Below are 18,023 nucleotides of genomic sequence, written 5' to 3' on the forward strand. Positions count from 1 at the left end.
TAGTAAAAAGTAAAACCTGGGACATATTTCACTCATTTCTGCTCAAGATGCACGGTCATAATCAAAGTTATGATAACTAATGAAATGAAAAATAAATAGACTGTAAAATAAATTTACGACAGACAAAAAAAGAGATTAGTTGAATACTACCCATTATGGTCTGTTATAAAACATCTTTTAAAATCATAGTTTAACATGCATTCAATTATAGACTTAGAAAAATAAAAAAGAAAATTAAACAGTTTATTTTTGCTTTATGCTCTGTTCAGTGATACAAGGGGGGCAACTATTTGTTCTTACTTTGTAGTTGTACAGCCTTGACCTTTAGCTGACGACTGTTGGTAACAAAGTGATTTGTGGAGTGGAAAATTTTTTCTTTTTTAATTGGAAAGATATTTTCTTTTGCTCTGGGGATCTGCTAACATTTGCAATCATTTCTTGACTCTAATCTGGCTTGCCTCTGCTACTGAGTATGTTGCCATATCATGCCAGGATATAACGTGTTAAGTACTAACTTAATGCTAAAATAGTTAAAATTAATTTATCTTTTATAAGAATTCAAAAGAAGATAGGACAGCAGCAGAAATCCAGATGTTAAAAACTCATTCCTCCCCACAACCCAAGAAAACTTTTTAAAAAAGAGCTAATCTTAACCATTTACTTTAATGCAGACCCAGTGGTTTTCAGGACAAACTCATATAATATACCAACAATTAAAAGTTTGTATTATTTTAAGAAACAAGCACAAATAAAACATCATACTTTAGGAATCTTAAAATATTTTCATACACTGAAAAGCCAAGATTTTATTTTTAAATGATGATTCAGAGTATACATCTACTGATGGGCCTAGCGTCATGGACTAAGGGATGCAAAAGAAAAGATAAAGAGGTATGGGTGAAACCAAGAACTCTTCCCTCTCCCTTCCCTGGTTAATAGACTGAATCCTCTTGAGAGCTGTAGAAGATGAAAAATTTTTCTGAGAGCTTCACATTCTGACTCAGGCTTAAACTAAGATATACCCAGCATTCAGTGGTATTTCAGGATATTTAGTGAGCCAACTGGTTCTGACAACTTTAAGTTACCTAGGCATCTTAATGAGCTGTAGCTGATCAGAGGATAGATGCTTATAAAAGTAATATTGTTAATATTACTAATGTATATGTTACTACAATTTCCAATGATATATTAACTACTGTAGTCTTATAAATTATATTCAGTGAATGATATAGTTAGAAAACATTTTTTATTGAAATATCCCCAATCCAAACTTTTCTATTAAATTCTAACCTCTTTCCAAATTCTCCATTATTATTCACTTAACTCATTATTCCCTTTTCAATTTTTAGGTAGTAGGGTCCAGATTACAAAAATACAAGTATCATGAGTGGGAACTTAAGACTTCTGGGAGGGTAAATGGACAACAACAAAATAAAAATTACAATCTATGAAGTCCAGGTAAGTGGTAAAGAATATAAACAAAGGCTATGACAGTGGGTATAGGGAGGAAAGGAAAATTCAAGGAACATTAAGGAGCGACAGTACAGCAAGACTGAGTAGAAAGGGGGGTAGCTTCCCAGCTGAAGTTTCAAGGATGATTTGAGGTATCTAGATAGGATAGCTTGCTCCTTGGAAGGAAAGCTATGACAAACCTAGACAAGATATTAAAAAGCAAAGACATCACTCTGCTGACAAAAGTCCATATAGTCAAAGCTATGGTTTTTCCAGTAGTCATGCATAGCTATGTGACTTGGACCATAAAGAAAGCTGAGCACCAAAGAATTGATGCTTTCAAACTGTGGTGCTGGAGAAGACTCTTTGAGAGTCCCTTGGACAGCAAGGAGATCAAACCAATCAATCCTAAAGGAAATCAACCCTGAATATTCATTGGAAGGACTGATGCTGAAGCTCCAACACTTTGGCCACCTGATGCAAAGAGATGACTCACTGGAGAAGACCCTGATGCAAGGAAAGATTGAGGGCAGAAGAGGAGAGGAGAGCAGAGGATGAGATGGTTGGATGGCATCACCAATTCAATGGACATGAGTCTGAGCAAACTCCAGGAGATAGAGGAGAGGAAGCCTGGTGTGCTGCAGTCCATGGGGTTGCAAAGAGTCTGACACAACCAGCGACTGAACAACAACAGAAGACGGGATAACTGCTAGTTAGGGTGCTATTCACCAAGACAGGAGAACAGAAGGAAATGCAGATTTTAAGAACAAGTATTTCTGTTGACTTTTATTCACATTAAGACATCTAGCGTGCAGTGAACATATGAGGACAAAGCCTGGGACACAAATTAAAAAATTTTAACTTCACAGTGTCCCTGAGGTTACAAAGACATAATGCTAACAGAAAATTGATGTTTTCTCATGAAAAGCTGGTTGAGTACAAAGACTAAACACAAAAGCTTGAAGAATATGAATTTTAAGAGGAAGATGGAAGAGAAAGCTGTTGAAAGAAATTGCGAGAGAGGTCAGAGACAGTGAAAGAACAGAGGGAGTAGGTATCTCAAGACTGGAGGTAGTCTTAATTAGGAAGAAAATAGAAACAGAATCAAATGCCACAAAATGGGCAAATAAAGGATTTTAAAGCAGTTCCTGTATTGATACCTAACTCTGTGCTGATCGTGGTTAAGAATCCTAAGACAAGAAGCCTTACTATCCAACTGATGAGTTAATATTCATATTCAATTAATAAGTGAATAGTGACTACAGGTGAAGCAATATATGCTATTATTTTATTTAATTAGTTAAAAGACAAAATTAGATGATAAAAAAGAGGTATGTTTATATACAAATGCTTATATTCAGAGCAAAGAAAATTCAGTGAACTGATATTTCTATATTATTTTACTTGTATCTTTTAGGAAGATCTTCATGAATACCTTGAGTTTGAAGTCAACAATGTAATGGTATGGCATGTTGGAGGGAATTAAGAGAATTAGGATTATTAAATGGTCAGTATTAAGCCTTGAAGGTTAGCAGTGAATAAAGTAATTAAAATGTTATTGTGTCTAGCACAGAGTGGCACATATGGTGGGCAGGTGCTCAATGAATATTCATTAGTCAAGCAGAATTCACAGCCAATGGAAATCCTTACTAAAATGTATTAAACAAGCATCCTGCTTTCCTAGCAAAAGCTGTGATTTCTTGGCGAGCAGAGATGAATCCTTATTTTAGGACCTCTCTCCACTGTTTTCTATCTAAGTCTCTTTTGAAAGTGAAAGTGTCCTGAAATTTCACCAGTAAACAATCTTCAAGCTATCATATAACCTATTCTATTCTATAATAATTTAAATGAGAGAAGAATTACCACTGGACCTCAAAACTGAATATTACAATGAAGTTTGGTACTTTTAATAACTGCCAGGAATCAAAAAGAAAAAGGCAGATACTGACCATAATTTTGGAGTAGTTCCTCTTTGGTGGAGACAATCAGAGACCGATCTTTTGCAGAGAGAACTATGGCAAGGCATACATAATGGTGCTCAGAAGAATTTGCTCGGCGAACAACAGTAAGGAGTCTGACTGGGTGGTTACTGGGAGGAGAACTAAAATGTTCAATGCAAAACCAGCTGGAGTAGCTTAAGCCAGATGGAGGAGGGAAGAATCGTTCACCTAAAGTGAAAATAGAAAAATAACAATGAGAAAGTTTGTGTTGACTCATATTTGTATTTGAAAAAGGTGCCAGAAAAAGCAAAATCTCTAAATAATACATAGTCTGCTGGAAAAAAAAAAGAATCTCATAAGCAGAGAAAGTAATACTTACCAGAACCAATACCGCTGACCACGGCCCCATCGATAAGACCTGTTGTGACAGCATTGTTTGTAGGGGCATTATGAGGGGCCAGACTGGGCAGGAACAGGCAGCTATTAAGTAAAAGATAAAGTACATTTTAGAGGGCAATTGTTTTCTTCTCTTATTGCTATGTACTTACCACAGTGAAACAAACTACCATTATTTAAGGGTAATCAGAGATAAGAGATTATGGAATAAGTCTGGATGCCTAACAAAGTCCTTCCCTTCTTTTAATTATGAGAATATCAAAAGACATTTTAAATTAAAAAAAATCACGTATAATTTGCACATGGTAAAATGCATCAATGTATAACCCTGTTCAAGATACTGGAACAATTTCATCATCATATTTATAGACAAAGTCCCTTGTGGCCCTTCCTGGTGAGTCACTCTCCTCTGCCAACACTGTTCTGATTAGTTTCGCCCAGTCCCAAATGTGTTTTTATTCACTGTCTGATAATAATACACAACAATGTTCTTAAAACACAATTTACGTATAAGAATCCCTCAAAAAACTAGCACAGATATAGATCTTTTAGTATTTATATCCATTTTGAGGCTAAGTGACTTATAAATATGCTCTTCTAGATTTGCTTTAGATTTCTTTTTTAAAAATGATTAATATATTTTATTCAAGAAATTATAAGCAGAAGAGTGTCTCTATTTTTTTTTTTTTCTTTTTGGCCTCGCAACTTGCAGGATTCTCAGTTGCCCAACCAGGAACTGAACCTGGGCCAGCATAGTGAAAACCAGAATCCTAACGACTAGGCCACCAAGGAACCCCTCCTAGACTCTATTGTTACTTCTACTACTATAGTTTTTTTCTGCCACTTGCAAGTATTTACTCATTTAATGTGATAGTAACTGAATACATATAATGTGTAAGCTAGTAAGTTAGGTCATTTGAGGGAAAAAAACGATGACAAAACCTTTTAATTTGTATGTTATCTGTAACTTTATTGTACTAAATCAGCTGTTGATAAACATTTTCTTGAGCAGGCCTGATCATGAATATTTTATGCTTTGCAGACTAGATAGTCTCTATCACAATTTTGTACTCCAACATGAAAATATTATAAATAATGTATATACATAAATGAATGTGGCTGTGTTAAAATGAAACATAATTTACAAAAAAAGAAAGAATTTTCAAAAACAGATTTGGACTCTGGACCTTAAACTGCTGATTCCCATACCATACCAACTTATTTAGCATAATAATTGAAAATAATTAAATCTAAAAACTTTAAAATAACATACTCAAGAACTCAATCATTTGAAAATATATAGCTGTATTGTATCATTTGAAACTCAATGATTGAAACTCAATCATTTGAAAATATACTGTATTGTACTTGAGTAAATTTAAAACCAAAGGTCTATTTGTCAAAGGCAAGACTGAGGCATAAAATAATATAAGGTTTGGCTACCTTGCAAATTTCTTACCCAAACCCTTCAAGGGATGTGTCAAATTCAACAAAAGCTGGAGTAACTGATGACCCATGAAGTCTGATGTCATGTGGGGTTGTCATGGAGACCAGACATTTCACTCTGGTTAGGGGTACAGTACTTCCTTCTGCAGATTTCACTAGGCTCTTGCTTATCCGGTAATGGTTATCTTCATGTAAGCTGAAAACATTATCAGAACCCAGACCTTCCATGGATGTGATCATACTGCCTGTAAGTCAAAGAAAATCTCTTGGGAAGAATATCATGCAGATTTCTAAAACAATGACTTTAACAAGACTGATTAATTTTTAAATACTATTCTTTCAGTTTCAATCTACACAATAATTTTACTTTTAAAGTCTAAAGTTTTAATTTCATTTATGTTCATTTTAAAACTTAAATATCATCATTTTTTACTTTGTTATTTATTACTAATGCAATAAAAACACTGCAGAAATGTTGGCAACTACAGAGTACAAGTATAAATCAGATAGAAAAAGAATAAAAATCACCAATGATCACTATCTAAGCCACAGGTACAGTAAAATTATAAACTACAATTAATGATGTTCATAGAAACCAGATTATACTTTTATTCCACAAAGTTATTTAATATTTATCTTTGAGAAGAAAATATTTGAGAAGCATTATAAAGGAAACAGTTCATTTTTCTTATTAAAAAAAAATCAGACATTAATAGCAGAAACTTGCTCCTCCCATTTTCTCCCCATTTTTAATTCTTCTAACTATTAAACATGTGATCACAAAAATACTTGAATTGAAAAATCCCTATATGCATGCAAATGGTAAACAATTTCAAGAACAAAAAAATAAATTTTATACAAGCTGTTCTATTCTTTTAGGAATACATCACAAATGTCATGGAGAAAATATTCCCTCTCAAGATGAACCCTATGAATTTACCTGTTTCCCTCTTAAGTGTGCTAACCATTCAGGCAACCATAAACACCTTTCAGTATTCTCTTAGAGAAAGGAACTGTATTTGTCAGTTCTAAGGAACTATGCAAAGTACAAAAACAACAAAAAATATATATACATGCAGGGGATGTATATTAACTGATAAGAAAAACTGAAATACTCGTCTTCCAATAAAACTGTGTTCAAACTTGAAAGATCTTCAGGTTTCCAGAACACAGTATTTGCTCATCACTGATAAACCACAGGAAATATTAAGGTTGAAATAATGGTTAAAGGCTGTTCACTCTTTGATTCTCGCCTGAAAAAAGGGGTGAACTACATCCTTTAAGAATGGGCATTCTAATTTAAAAAAAGAAAAAGAGGAAAAAAAGGGGCCTTCTACTCTTCTAAGTTTTATTCTTTCCTGCTTCACTAGTAATGGTCACTTCAATTCATCAACACAGAGCCTTAACTATGGCTAATAATCAGACAAAATAAACTGTAATATTAAAACCCAACAAATTACAGAATTAATGCTGGGAGGAAATCCAGGGCAACTGAGCTCTCTAGTGAGAACATTCTCCCCAGAGCTTGTGCGTGGATGGAATCTGGTGCTTTTCCATGGTCCATGATGGACAGGTAGGCAGCTCCTACATTCTGCTAACACACCTTCCCATCATCCTTCTATCAAAAACTTCTATTCCTTGGAGTTTCCTCATGAGCAATCCTATCACAGCCCTCTCTGTGAAACTGTCAGGTTTTTTTTTAAGTATATTTTTATAAAAAAATTTTTTTTTAATTCTTTATTGAATTTGTTACAATATTGTTTCTGTTGTTTACATTCTGGTTTTTTGGCCATGAGGTATGAGGGATCTTAGCTCCCACATCAGGGACTGAACCTGCACCCCCCAGCACTGGAAGGCGAAGTCTCAACAACTGGACTACCAGGGAAGTCCCCCATCTACTACTGTTGGCATTTCACTTCCCCGTCTTCCCTGTACTAACTCTTGCCAGCGTACTGGGGGATGTCAACCTAACACCCCACTTCTATGATCACCTTTCCTCCAATGAGCTTTGCCTCTGCTTCACTCCAGAGCCAAAATTTGGGCACAGTCCTCTTCCTTGCTCGTCTCACTGCTCCAGTTTTGATTGCTATTATCCTATCTCCTTCTTTCAGTTCTCCCATTCTTATCCTCTCACTACATCTGCTCTTCAGCCATGCCACTCTTCTCCCTCCCAGTGATCCGCTCCTCTTCTCCCAGCCTTGCACTAGCTTTTTCCTCTATCTATCCCATTCTCCTCAACTATTGTTATTAGCATTTAAAATTTCCCATTCTTCATGTCCTCCTGCACCAATTGTCTTGCAAAGCCTCAGTCTTTTAATAGTCCAATCAACCACCCTGGTCCAGGCAGCAAAAGTTAATTGAGAAAGGCAGAGAAATTATGGATCCTCTGAGAAAGAGGCAATCCCCTTTCCAAACCAAGGATTATTCTTTACATAGTTCTCATCTTCTCTGGATGTTGCTTACATTAATGCTTCCCCCGCCATCCCTATCAACTGCTTCTCCAGTCAATCAATGAGATTTATGTTTTTCTATTTAAATAACAATGAACAAAACCCAACAAACCCTTTTATTCCATAGTCGAACTTCTCTTGAAATACTATTCATCCTCTACAGGATTTTCATTTATAAGATAAACCCAGAAAAGGGAATTTCAAAAGTCAACTTACTTCTCATCTCTGGCTCAAAACTCAGTGAACTTGGTTTGTGGACCCTATATTGTTTTAGCAGTTTTTTGTCCCAGGCACCACAATTTAATGGACTTGCCAAACGCAAAAACTCCCTAAAGAGGAGACAAAGCAAAGTTGTTCCTTGATTGAGAACATTATATAATTCATAAACTAAGCACACAAAAAAGTGATTTAATGAATTATAACAAACCAAAAATGCTAAAGCAATCCAAACAGTTTTATAATACACAATGTTAATTTTATGTTTTAACCACAAACCATTGAAAAGAGCACAAAATATTGTGACAAGTTAGAAAATGAAAACCGAAGAGCATGTTCTCCTGGAATATGATACAAATCACATTTGTGATACAAATATAGTGAAATGTTACGGGATTATACAAATAGAAGCCCTTTATACCTAGTCATTTATGGCATCGTGTAAAAGGAAAAAAATAAAATAAAAAAGACTTTTTTGAATTTTCAAGTCCATACAGCAACATACCCAAACATTTAGAAGTCAGGTACCCTTTGTCAGTTTTTCACAGAGAGAACGCAATATAATTAGCTTGTAACTCATGGATTATTGACAGCTAGGTGCTTGTACCACCATGCAGCCTTCTCTTCTGATAATTCATTCACTGTGAAAACCAAGCCTGTCGAAATGCTTGGTTTCCATTGCTTACTCTGGTTATTTAAGCAGGCAATATAAGTTATTTAGTAAATACAAGTATTAGGTATGAGATACTCTCTCTCACTCACTCATTCACTCTCTCTACTTTTAAAGTAGCAGATCACCAAAAAGAATCAGGGGAAATCTCCATGCTGCTTTCAAAACTTTAGGTCTCTGAATACATCCATAATGTGATGGTCAAAGTAAGCAGAGACCGTCTCAGTAGTGTAATTAGTGTAATAATGAACTGTACACATTAGTTAGTGTAATAAGGACTACCACACTGCCTGGTACAATACTGTTTAACCTGCAAAGGTTTTTCTTAATCCACCATTAGCGTGGGGTTAGTTAAAAAATATTAATTACAAATAGAGTTCAACCATTTTTAAGAAAGTTTTAAAAGTTTATGAAAAAGAGGTACTTTTACAGCAGAAAAAAATTATTTTATAAAGAGAGCAACTAATATTCTTAAAGTGATAAGATATATCAGTGTATTTTTTTTAAGGTGGGACAAATTGATTTACACATTAAATATGTTTGGTTAAGTAACTTAAAGGAAAGTCTTTTTTTTTTTAATGTTTTATCTGTAAAACACAGATGAAAATAACTTTTTTATATTAAAAAAGTTATTCAAATATACCTATTTCTTGAATGGCTAAATTATGCAAGGTACATTCATATCATGGAACACAACTCAGCAACAGAAAGAAACTCTTGATATACAACAATTTAGATGCATCTCAAAGGCACTGTAATAAGCAGAAAAAGCTCATCACAAAAGGTCATAAACTGTATGATTTAACTTATGTAACGTTTTCAAGGTGACAAAATTATGAAGCTGAAGAACAGATTAGTGGTTTCTAGGGATTAGAGATGGCGGGAGTTAAGGAAGTGAATATGATAATATAGGGGTAGCACTGGGGACAGCCTTGGGACATCTTAATTGTTGTTGTTTAAACAACTAAACTGTTGTTGTTTAGTCACTTAGTTGTGTCCAACTCTGTGACTCTATGGGCTGTAGCCTATTAGGCTCCTCTGTCCATGGGATTTCAGGCAGGAATACTGGAGCAGGTTGCCATGCCCTCCTCCAGGTGATTTCCCAACCCGGGGATCAAACCCATGCCCCCTGTATTGGCAGGGAGATTCTTTACCACTGCCACACAGGAAGCCCTAATTGTGTGATGATTACAGCAATCTGACCCAAGTGATAAATAGCAGGGAACTACAGTGTACATGGATACATAGTACCAATGTCAGTTTCTTGGTTTTGATGCTGCACTGTAGTTACATAATATGTCACCACTGCGGGAAACTGGAGGATGGACAACAGAACCTCTCTTCACAACTTCCTCTGAATCTGTAATGATTTTAAAATTTAAAAAGTGTTTCTTAAAAGAGTTCATAAAGTGTTCATAACTATCAAGTAAATGCAAGTCATATAAATATAACATGACTTCGTTTTTAAAGCATGGTGAGTTTGCTGGATTCTAGGAGGAGAAACGGCCAACAACAAACACATCACTTTTACTAATAACTAGACTTATCTGTTTCCATATTTTGAGCATTTTGCCCATTTTGGTGGTGGTCTGGTTTTGCCCACAGGTAACTGAATATATGTTTATAGAGCAAGAACTCTTGACTACAAAGACTCTGCAAACGGCCATCACTCATGGCGGCTTATCTGAACGTGAAGAGGAGAGGGCACTGACCTGAGCACCATGGGCTCCAGCGCTTGAGAGGCTAATCGCTCGAACATGCGCTGCAGGGGTGGGTGCAGCGAGTGGTCCTCGTCAGCCAGAGCGGCACTGCACCGCTGCAGCAGTCGTGCATGGAGACCAGCTTCACACATGACCTGCTGGTTTCTTTCCGTGTGCACCAGGGATTGTAAAATATTGGCCACGGCAAGTTGAAGGTCCAAGGCATGCTGGAGTTAACAAAGAAATCCGTGACACCAGGGCATTCTTAATAAGATAAGTGATAGTTCTCTCCCTTTAAAATGGGAGGCACACCTTTCAATATGAGGTGTCTCTAGACACTTCAAATTACATTTAGATGAATTAAGTAGCTGGCATAGAGGCACAAAATAATCCCGGAACAGGACTAAGGAAATATTTCCAATCTTCATTTTCTTAGAAGCATATCCAGCATCCAGCTAGACTCCATTCTCTTTCAAGTCCATCATATTACATGACTATATACAAGTAACAGTATTTTTGTCTAAAGTCTTTTTCATGGTAGGTAAATAATCACATTAAAAGCCTATAGTTAATATTCGTGACACTTTAGGCCTTAGAGACCATACAGCATTTTAACAAAACTGGTCACCCAAACTCTAGTTCATCCAAACTCTAGTGCTACAACTAAAAATACATCAACAGCTTGAAAATGGTATCTTCAGTTATTTCTCTCCTGGTCTTATTAACAATTATCACTGCTGAGCAGGATTTACAAGGAGAAACAGAATTATTTTAGCACTAGAAGTAATCCTCTTGCATTTTAACAAACAGGGGTGGTCCTAAGACGGCGGAGGAATAGTACGGGGAGACCACTTTTCCCCCCACAAATCCATCCAAAGAACATTTGAATGCAGAGCAAACTCCACAAAACAACTTCTGAATGCTGGCAGAGGACATCAGGCACCCAGAAAAGCAGTCCATTGTCTTCGAAAGGAGGTAGGACAAAATATAAAAGATACAAAGAAAGACAAAAGAGTTAGGGATGATCTGTCCCCGGAAGGGAGTCTTAATAGAGGAGAAGTTTCCAAACACCAGGAAATCCTCTCACCGGTGGGTCTGGGGGAAGTTTTCGAATCTTGGAGACCAACATAACCGGGAGGAAAAATAAATAAATAAAACCCACAGATTACGTGCATAAAGGCAACTCCCAGCAGAGAAGTACCCCAGACGCTCGCATCTACCACCAGCAAGTAGAGGTGAACGGAGAGGAGCGGGCGGCACTGCTTAGGGTAAGGACCGGGCCTGAATGCCCTGAGGGCAATCTGAGGGAGCTAAGGTGAGATAGCAACCTAACTTGGGGGATAGCCAGAGAGAGAGAAAGAAAGAAAAAAAAAAAGAGAGAGAGAACTATCTCGTGAGCCCTAACCTAAGGCACTGCTAGCCTGCTCACAGAACAAAGGACTGAGCGAATACCAGAGAAGAGCTAGCCGGCTGCGGACCGGCGGCCCATTCCCCGCCAGAGGCAGGGGTCAGGCGGGTGCCAGCCAGAGCGAGAAAGGGGCAAACTCAGTCCCAGAGAGGGCATCCTCTACCAAACTGCGAACAGGCTTCCAGTTTCTAACCAAAGACTTCCTGAGATTCTGGACGGTTGACATCTGCCGGGAGGGTCGCAGCCAGAGATCAGCTCCCCAAAGACACACATGGCACACGGGAGACGGGCGTGCCTGGAAACCAAGGCTGGTACCGGGTACGGCACAAAACGCAGGCCCAACCGAGTCTGCGCCTTTGTGGAGTACTGGAGAACTTGAACCTGAGCGGCTTAGACCTGGGAAGTGCAACCCTGGGCGTGCTCCCTGCATAGCAACCTGCAGCCTGAGCAGTATAGACTGGGAAAGCACACATGCTGTGAGCAGGGGCAGATCCAAGTGTGGCCGAGACACTGCGAACACTCCCCACACGTGCCAGTGATATTTGTTTGCAGTGTTCCTCCCTCCCCACAGCACGACTGAACAAGTGAGCCTAAACAAGAGACCACCTTCGCCCCCTTGTGTCAGGGCGGAAGTTAGATAGACACTGAAGAGACCCGCAAACAGAAGCAGCCAAATATACAGAGGAAACCGCTTTGCAAGTGACAGGTGCAACAGATGAAAATCCCTGTAGTTAACACCGACTACACTAGAAGGGGCCTATAGATATTGAGAAGTATAAGCTAGAACAAGGAACTATCTGAAATTGAACTGACCCCACACTGCCCACAACAGCTCCAGAGAAATTCCTAGATATATTTTTACTATTATCATTTTTTTGTTAATTAAAAAAAATTTTTTTCTTTTTTTAAGTCCTCTATTACTCCTTTAATTTTCATTTTTATAACCTACTATTACCTTGCAAAAAAAACCCACACTATTTTTAAAGCAAACTTTATATATATTTCTTATACTTTTTATGATAGGTTTTTTTTTTTAATATTCTATTTTTGAGAGTCTGACCTCTAGATTTTTAATCTTTGCTTTATAGTACTTGTTATCAGTTTTGTACATTTAAGAATCCAATCTTCATTACCCATTTTACTTAGGAGTGTGATTACTGGCTTGATTACTCTCTCCCCATTTTGACTCTCCTTTTTCTCCCCCAGGTCACCAATATCTCCTCCCTTCCCCTTCTCTTCTCAACCCAACTCTGTGAATCTCTGTGGGTGTTCTGGGCTGCAGAGAACACTTAGGAAACAGAGCACTGCCTAGATCTGTCTCTCTCCTTTTGATTCCCCTTTTTCTCCTCCTTCTCACCTCTCTTTCCTTCCTCCCTCTTCTCTTCTCTGTGTAACTCCATGAACCTCTCTGAGGGTTCCAGACTGTAGAGAGCACATAGGGAATTGTTTACTGGCTAGCTTGCTCTCTCCCCTTTTGATTCCCCCTCTTCTCTTCCTGGTCGCCTCTATCTCCCTCCTCCCTCTTCTCTTCTCCATGTAATTCTGTGAACCTCTCTGGGTGTCCCTCACTGTGGAGAATCTTTTCACCATTAACCTAGAAGTTTTATTATCAGTGCTGTATGGATGGAGAAGTCCTCAGGCTACTGTAAGAATAAGACTGAAAACCAGAAGCAGGAGGCTTAAGCCCCAAACCTGAGAACACCAGAGAACTCCTGCCTCCAGGAAACATTGATAAGAGATCATCCAAAAGCCTCCATACCTACACTGAAACCAAGTACCACCCAAGAGCCAATAAGTTCCAGAGCAAGACATACCATGCAAATTCTCCAGCAATGCAGGAACATAGCCCTGAGCTTCAATGTACAGGATGCCCAAAGTCACAACAAACCCACAGACATCTCAAAACTCACTACTGGACACTTCATTGCACTCCAGAGAGAAGAAATCCATCTCCACCCACCAGAACACGGAGGCAAGCTTCCCTAACCAGGAAACCTTGACAAGCCACTTGTCCAACCCCACCCACAGGGAGGAACCTCCACAATAAAGAGGAACCACAAACTGCCAGAATACAGAAAGGCTACCTCAAACACAGCAATCTAAATAAGATGAAAAGGCAGAGAAATACTCAGCAGGTAAAGGAACATAATAAATGCCCACCCAACCAAACAAAAGAGGAGAAGATAGGGAGTCTACCTGAAAAAGAATCTAGAATAATGATAATAAAAATGATCCAAAATCTTGAAAACAAAATGGAGTTACAGATAAATAGCCTGGAGACAAGGATTGAGAAGATGCAAGAAATGTTTAACAAGGACCTAGAAGAAATAAAAGAGAGTCAATTAATAATGAATAATTCAATAAATGAGATAAAAAACACTCTGGAGGGAACCAACAGTAGAATAATGGAGGAAGAAGATAGGATAAATGAGGTAGAAGATAGAATGGTAGAAATAAATGAAGCAGAGAGGAAAAAAGAAAAAAGAATTAGAAGAAATGAGGACAACCTCAGGGACCTCTGGGACAATGTGAAACGCCCCAACATTCAAATCATAGGAGTCCCAGAAGAAGAAGACGAAAAGAAAGGCCATGAGAAAATATTTGAGGAGATAATAGTTGAAAACTTCCCTAAAATGGGGAAGGAAATAATCACCCAAGTCCAAGAAACCCAGAGAGTCCCAAATAGGATAAACCCAAGACGAAACATCCCAAGACACATATTAATCAAATGAACAAAGATCAAACACAAAGAACAAGTATTAAAAGCAGCAAGGAAAAAACAACAAATAACACACAAGGGGATTCCCATAAGGATAACAGCTGATCTTTCAATAGAAACTCTTCAGGCCAGAAGGGAATGGCAGGACATACTTAAAGTGATGAAAGAGAAAAACCTACAACCCAGATTACTGTACCCAGAAAGGATCTCACTCAGATATGAAGGAGAATTCAAAAGCTTTACAGACAAGCATTTTAATAAACAAACTGTACTCTAAAACACTTGTCACTGAGTGAAAGTTGCTCAGTCATGTCTGACTCTTTGCAACCCATGGACTATACAGTCCATAGAATTCTCCAAACCGGAATACAGGAGTGGGTAGCCTTTCCCTTTTCCAGGGGATCTTCCCAACCCAGGGATCACACCCAGGTCTCCTGTATTACAGGCGGATATTTACCAGCTGAGCCACAAGGGAAGCCCAACAGACAGACAGGCACGTGTATCATCTAACAAATAAACTGTACTCTAAGACGTATGCTATTACTAGACATTAAAAAAGTTAAGGCTCAAATAGAAGAATCCTGTTTTTCCCCTTGATCTATTTCTGTATGTGACATAGAAAAGTTCTGTATCACTTTTTTGGCCCCATCCCCTTGCTTGTGCAGTCACAACTTTCACTATTAAAGACAAGGAGGCACTAATATACACAAGCTTACTTCTGGCTGTGTCACTGACCCAACAGAGGCCAGGAGATCCAGCATAGCAAGCATGGCTCCAGGATGGATGATGACGGCATCAGAACTTGAGAGAGATGAAGTTGCCACGTGTGGTTTCAGGTCAGCAACGTTTTTAGGAGGGTAGACGGGGGGAGTAGAAACAGAATGATACGCGTGCCTGTGAAGAAGAAAGAAGGGTAATTGGGTATTTAATTTCAATCATAGTCTCTGTTCATTTTCTTCATCTTCTATTACTTTAATGTTGGGAAATTAAAAAACCTATATATTATCAATTCTTAGTGAGTCACATACAGACAATTTCACTATCAATTCTTCTGGGTCTTATATGTTTTTACCATTTACTATTGGAATTGTTTCATTCAAGAATGGTGCATGATGACTAGTTGACACTGCTCTAAGGTATACTTGAAAGTTGCTACAAGAGTAGATCCTAAAAGTTCTCATCACAAGGAAAAGAAGTATTTTTTCCTTGAATCTATATAATGGATGTTAACTAAGCCATATGAATACACATGCTAAACTTACATAGTATAGTACATCAATTATATCTCAGTAAAACTGAAAGAAAACAAAGGAGAAAAAAAAAAGGATAATATATGCACCAGAAGATATAAAGAACAGGTTAAATTACAGTGATTGAAAGCTTTAGAAACAACAAAGCTCTAGGAAAGATGACAATTCTGATAATTTATGATCAGAGTACAGGTCATACTAAATCTCTCGGTGAGATTGTTTTCTTTTTAATTACCTATGTGTTTTTAACTTTTCCTTGAACCAAGGGCAATATAATCAAGAACAAACACAATCAAACAAGATGGCCTACTCTATAACTGGTTCAACTGAGTCAGGGTTGGCTTTAAATCCTGGTTCTGTGCATACGCACTCAGTCATGTCCGACTCTTTTGAGACCCCATAAACTGTAGCCTGCCAGGCTCCTCTGTTCACGGGATTTTCCAGGCAAGACTACTGGAGTGGGTTACCATTTCCTACTCGAAGGGATCTTCCTGACCCAGGGAAAGAAATTCCGTCTCTTGTGTCTCCTGGAATGGCAGGTGGATTCTTTCCCAAAGCACCTTCTGGGAAGACTGGCTACCTGGCAATATAGGTATTAAGCATCAAGGGAGTTTTTCTTTAGGTTACTTAACACTACATTCATCCTTTTTTTCAGAGAAGGAAATGGCAAACCACTCCAGTACTCTTGCCTCGAGAATCCCGTGGATAGAGGAGCCTGGTGGGCTGCTGTCCATGGGGTTGCACAGAGTCGGACATGACTGAAGTGACTTAGCATGTATGTATGCACTGGAGAAGGAAATGGCAACCCACTCCAGTATTCTTGCCTGGAGAATCCCAGGAGCAGAAGAGCCTTGCAGGCTGCCGTCTATGGGGTTGCACAGAGTTGGACACGACTGAAGCGACTGAGCAGCAGCAGCAGCATCCTTTTTTACATTATCTTCCCTACCACTGAAAATATTCATCACAATTTTTTCAATCTTGGGATATGTCCCGAATACCCATTTCATCTCATCAATGATATCCTCCTTCTAGTTCATATTCTTCTTCAACAATTCATGAATTTTGCACATTTTGTGTCTTGGCACAAGGAAACAGATGCTTGTAGCTTCGACCTATGGGAGCTCTTTGTTCCAGTGAATCGGTTTCGGCATAATTTGTCTAATGCTGAGCTCTGTCACCGAGAACAGTGCAGTTTCAGCTCTCTGGCACAAGAGCAGCTTGGGAAACAGATGCTTTAAGTCACTGATTTAGTAGCAAAGAATTGGCACTGCCACGGTCTTGTTTTTTTTAAGTACCATTCTCTTTTTAACAGAGATTCTAGGAAAGTATTCAGCTTCACTTAAAAAACACGCTCTCCCCGTTTATTTAAAGTCAGCATTATCCTCCACCTACTCATTTTTTTATTCTCTTTTTCTTTTTCTGTTTTTGTTCAGGAAGATTTAATTTCTAAACTTACTAAGGTAGATTTCTAAATGCTCATTACCAATAGGTATACTCCTCTTATGTTTCTCCCCGTATTCTTACTCTTTTCACTTGGAAAAAAAATCCATGATTTCTCCACTGTGTAATAGGGACTCCAAACTTAAGAATTTCATAAAACTTGCCTTCATTACACACAAAAAGTAGCCCAAATGTGAGGGTAAGAAACATAGATTCTAACTGTATATTCTAATTACAGGTCTTGTCAAATTATTTCTGAGTTGCCTGATATAAATTAGAACTTAAATTATGGATATGTATAGCTAGCTAGGAAGAAGTCCTTTATGCCTTTGGAAACTGAACTCTTTCTAATATTGACTATTATAGTGGTAAACTTTCAATCTTTTACAAAAATATTCTAATGCAAGAATTACATTTATTCTTCTCAAACGAGAAAAATACTGTAAACATCATAGAAATCTAAAACATGATATATATTAAGTAAAATGGGGTCTATCTTAACAGGCATTATATAACAATTAATTCTTACTAAGTCACTTAAGTATATCACAGGTATTAAATTACTTTTTAAATTTAGAGATTATGGTAATCTTATTAGATAATTATCAAATAAGACCTAACCATTTACAAAGATACGATAAAATGACATTTCAAGGTTTTGTTAATTTTTATGTTGCAGTTACTTTTAAGGCCTAAAGAAATTGCAATTTAACATTTCAATCTAAATTCTCATATACACCTAAGACTTATGTACCTCTTTGAGGAATATATATTTAAATATTTAAATTCTGAATCTGCTTTCCATCAGTTATCATCAGGTGTGTACAGGCACCGAGTAACGGGAATCGTGTCTGAATGACAGCTAGTATTTGCCACTGTTTTCCATGCAGAGTCTTGGTTACTATCTTATATTTTGTTTTCACTTCCTCTAACTCT

General features: G+C 37.7%; 1 protein-coding gene across 1 annotated transcript in view; it reads right to left on the reverse strand.

Moving 5' to 3' along the window:
- WDFY3 (WD repeat and FYVE domain containing 3) overlaps positions 1 to 18,023 on the reverse strand; it is a 306,558-nt gene that overhangs the window by 132,916 nt on the left and 155,619 nt on the right. Inside the window, exons 16-21 of the mRNA XM_015471703.3 lie at positions 15,114 to 15,291; positions 10,283 to 10,497; positions 7,901 to 8,013; positions 5,248 to 5,479; positions 3,772 to 3,872; positions 3,402 to 3,620 (exon numbers count right to left, since the gene is read on the reverse strand). Coding sequence (XP_015327189.2) covers positions 3,402 to 3,620; positions 3,772 to 3,872; positions 5,248 to 5,479; positions 7,901 to 8,013; positions 10,283 to 10,497; positions 15,114 to 15,291 — 1,058 coding nt within the window. The remainder of the gene's footprint in view (positions 1 to 3,401; positions 3,621 to 3,771; positions 3,873 to 5,247; positions 5,480 to 7,900; positions 8,014 to 10,282; positions 10,498 to 15,113; positions 15,292 to 18,023) is intronic.

The sequence above is a fragment of the Bos taurus genome, chromosome 6, assembly GCF_002263795.3.
Source record: "Bos taurus isolate L1 Dominette 01449 registration number 42190680 breed Hereford chromosome 6, ARS-UCD2.0, whole genome shotgun sequence".
Taxonomy (NCBI): domain Eukaryota; kingdom Metazoa; phylum Chordata; class Mammalia; order Artiodactyla; family Bovidae; genus Bos; species Bos taurus.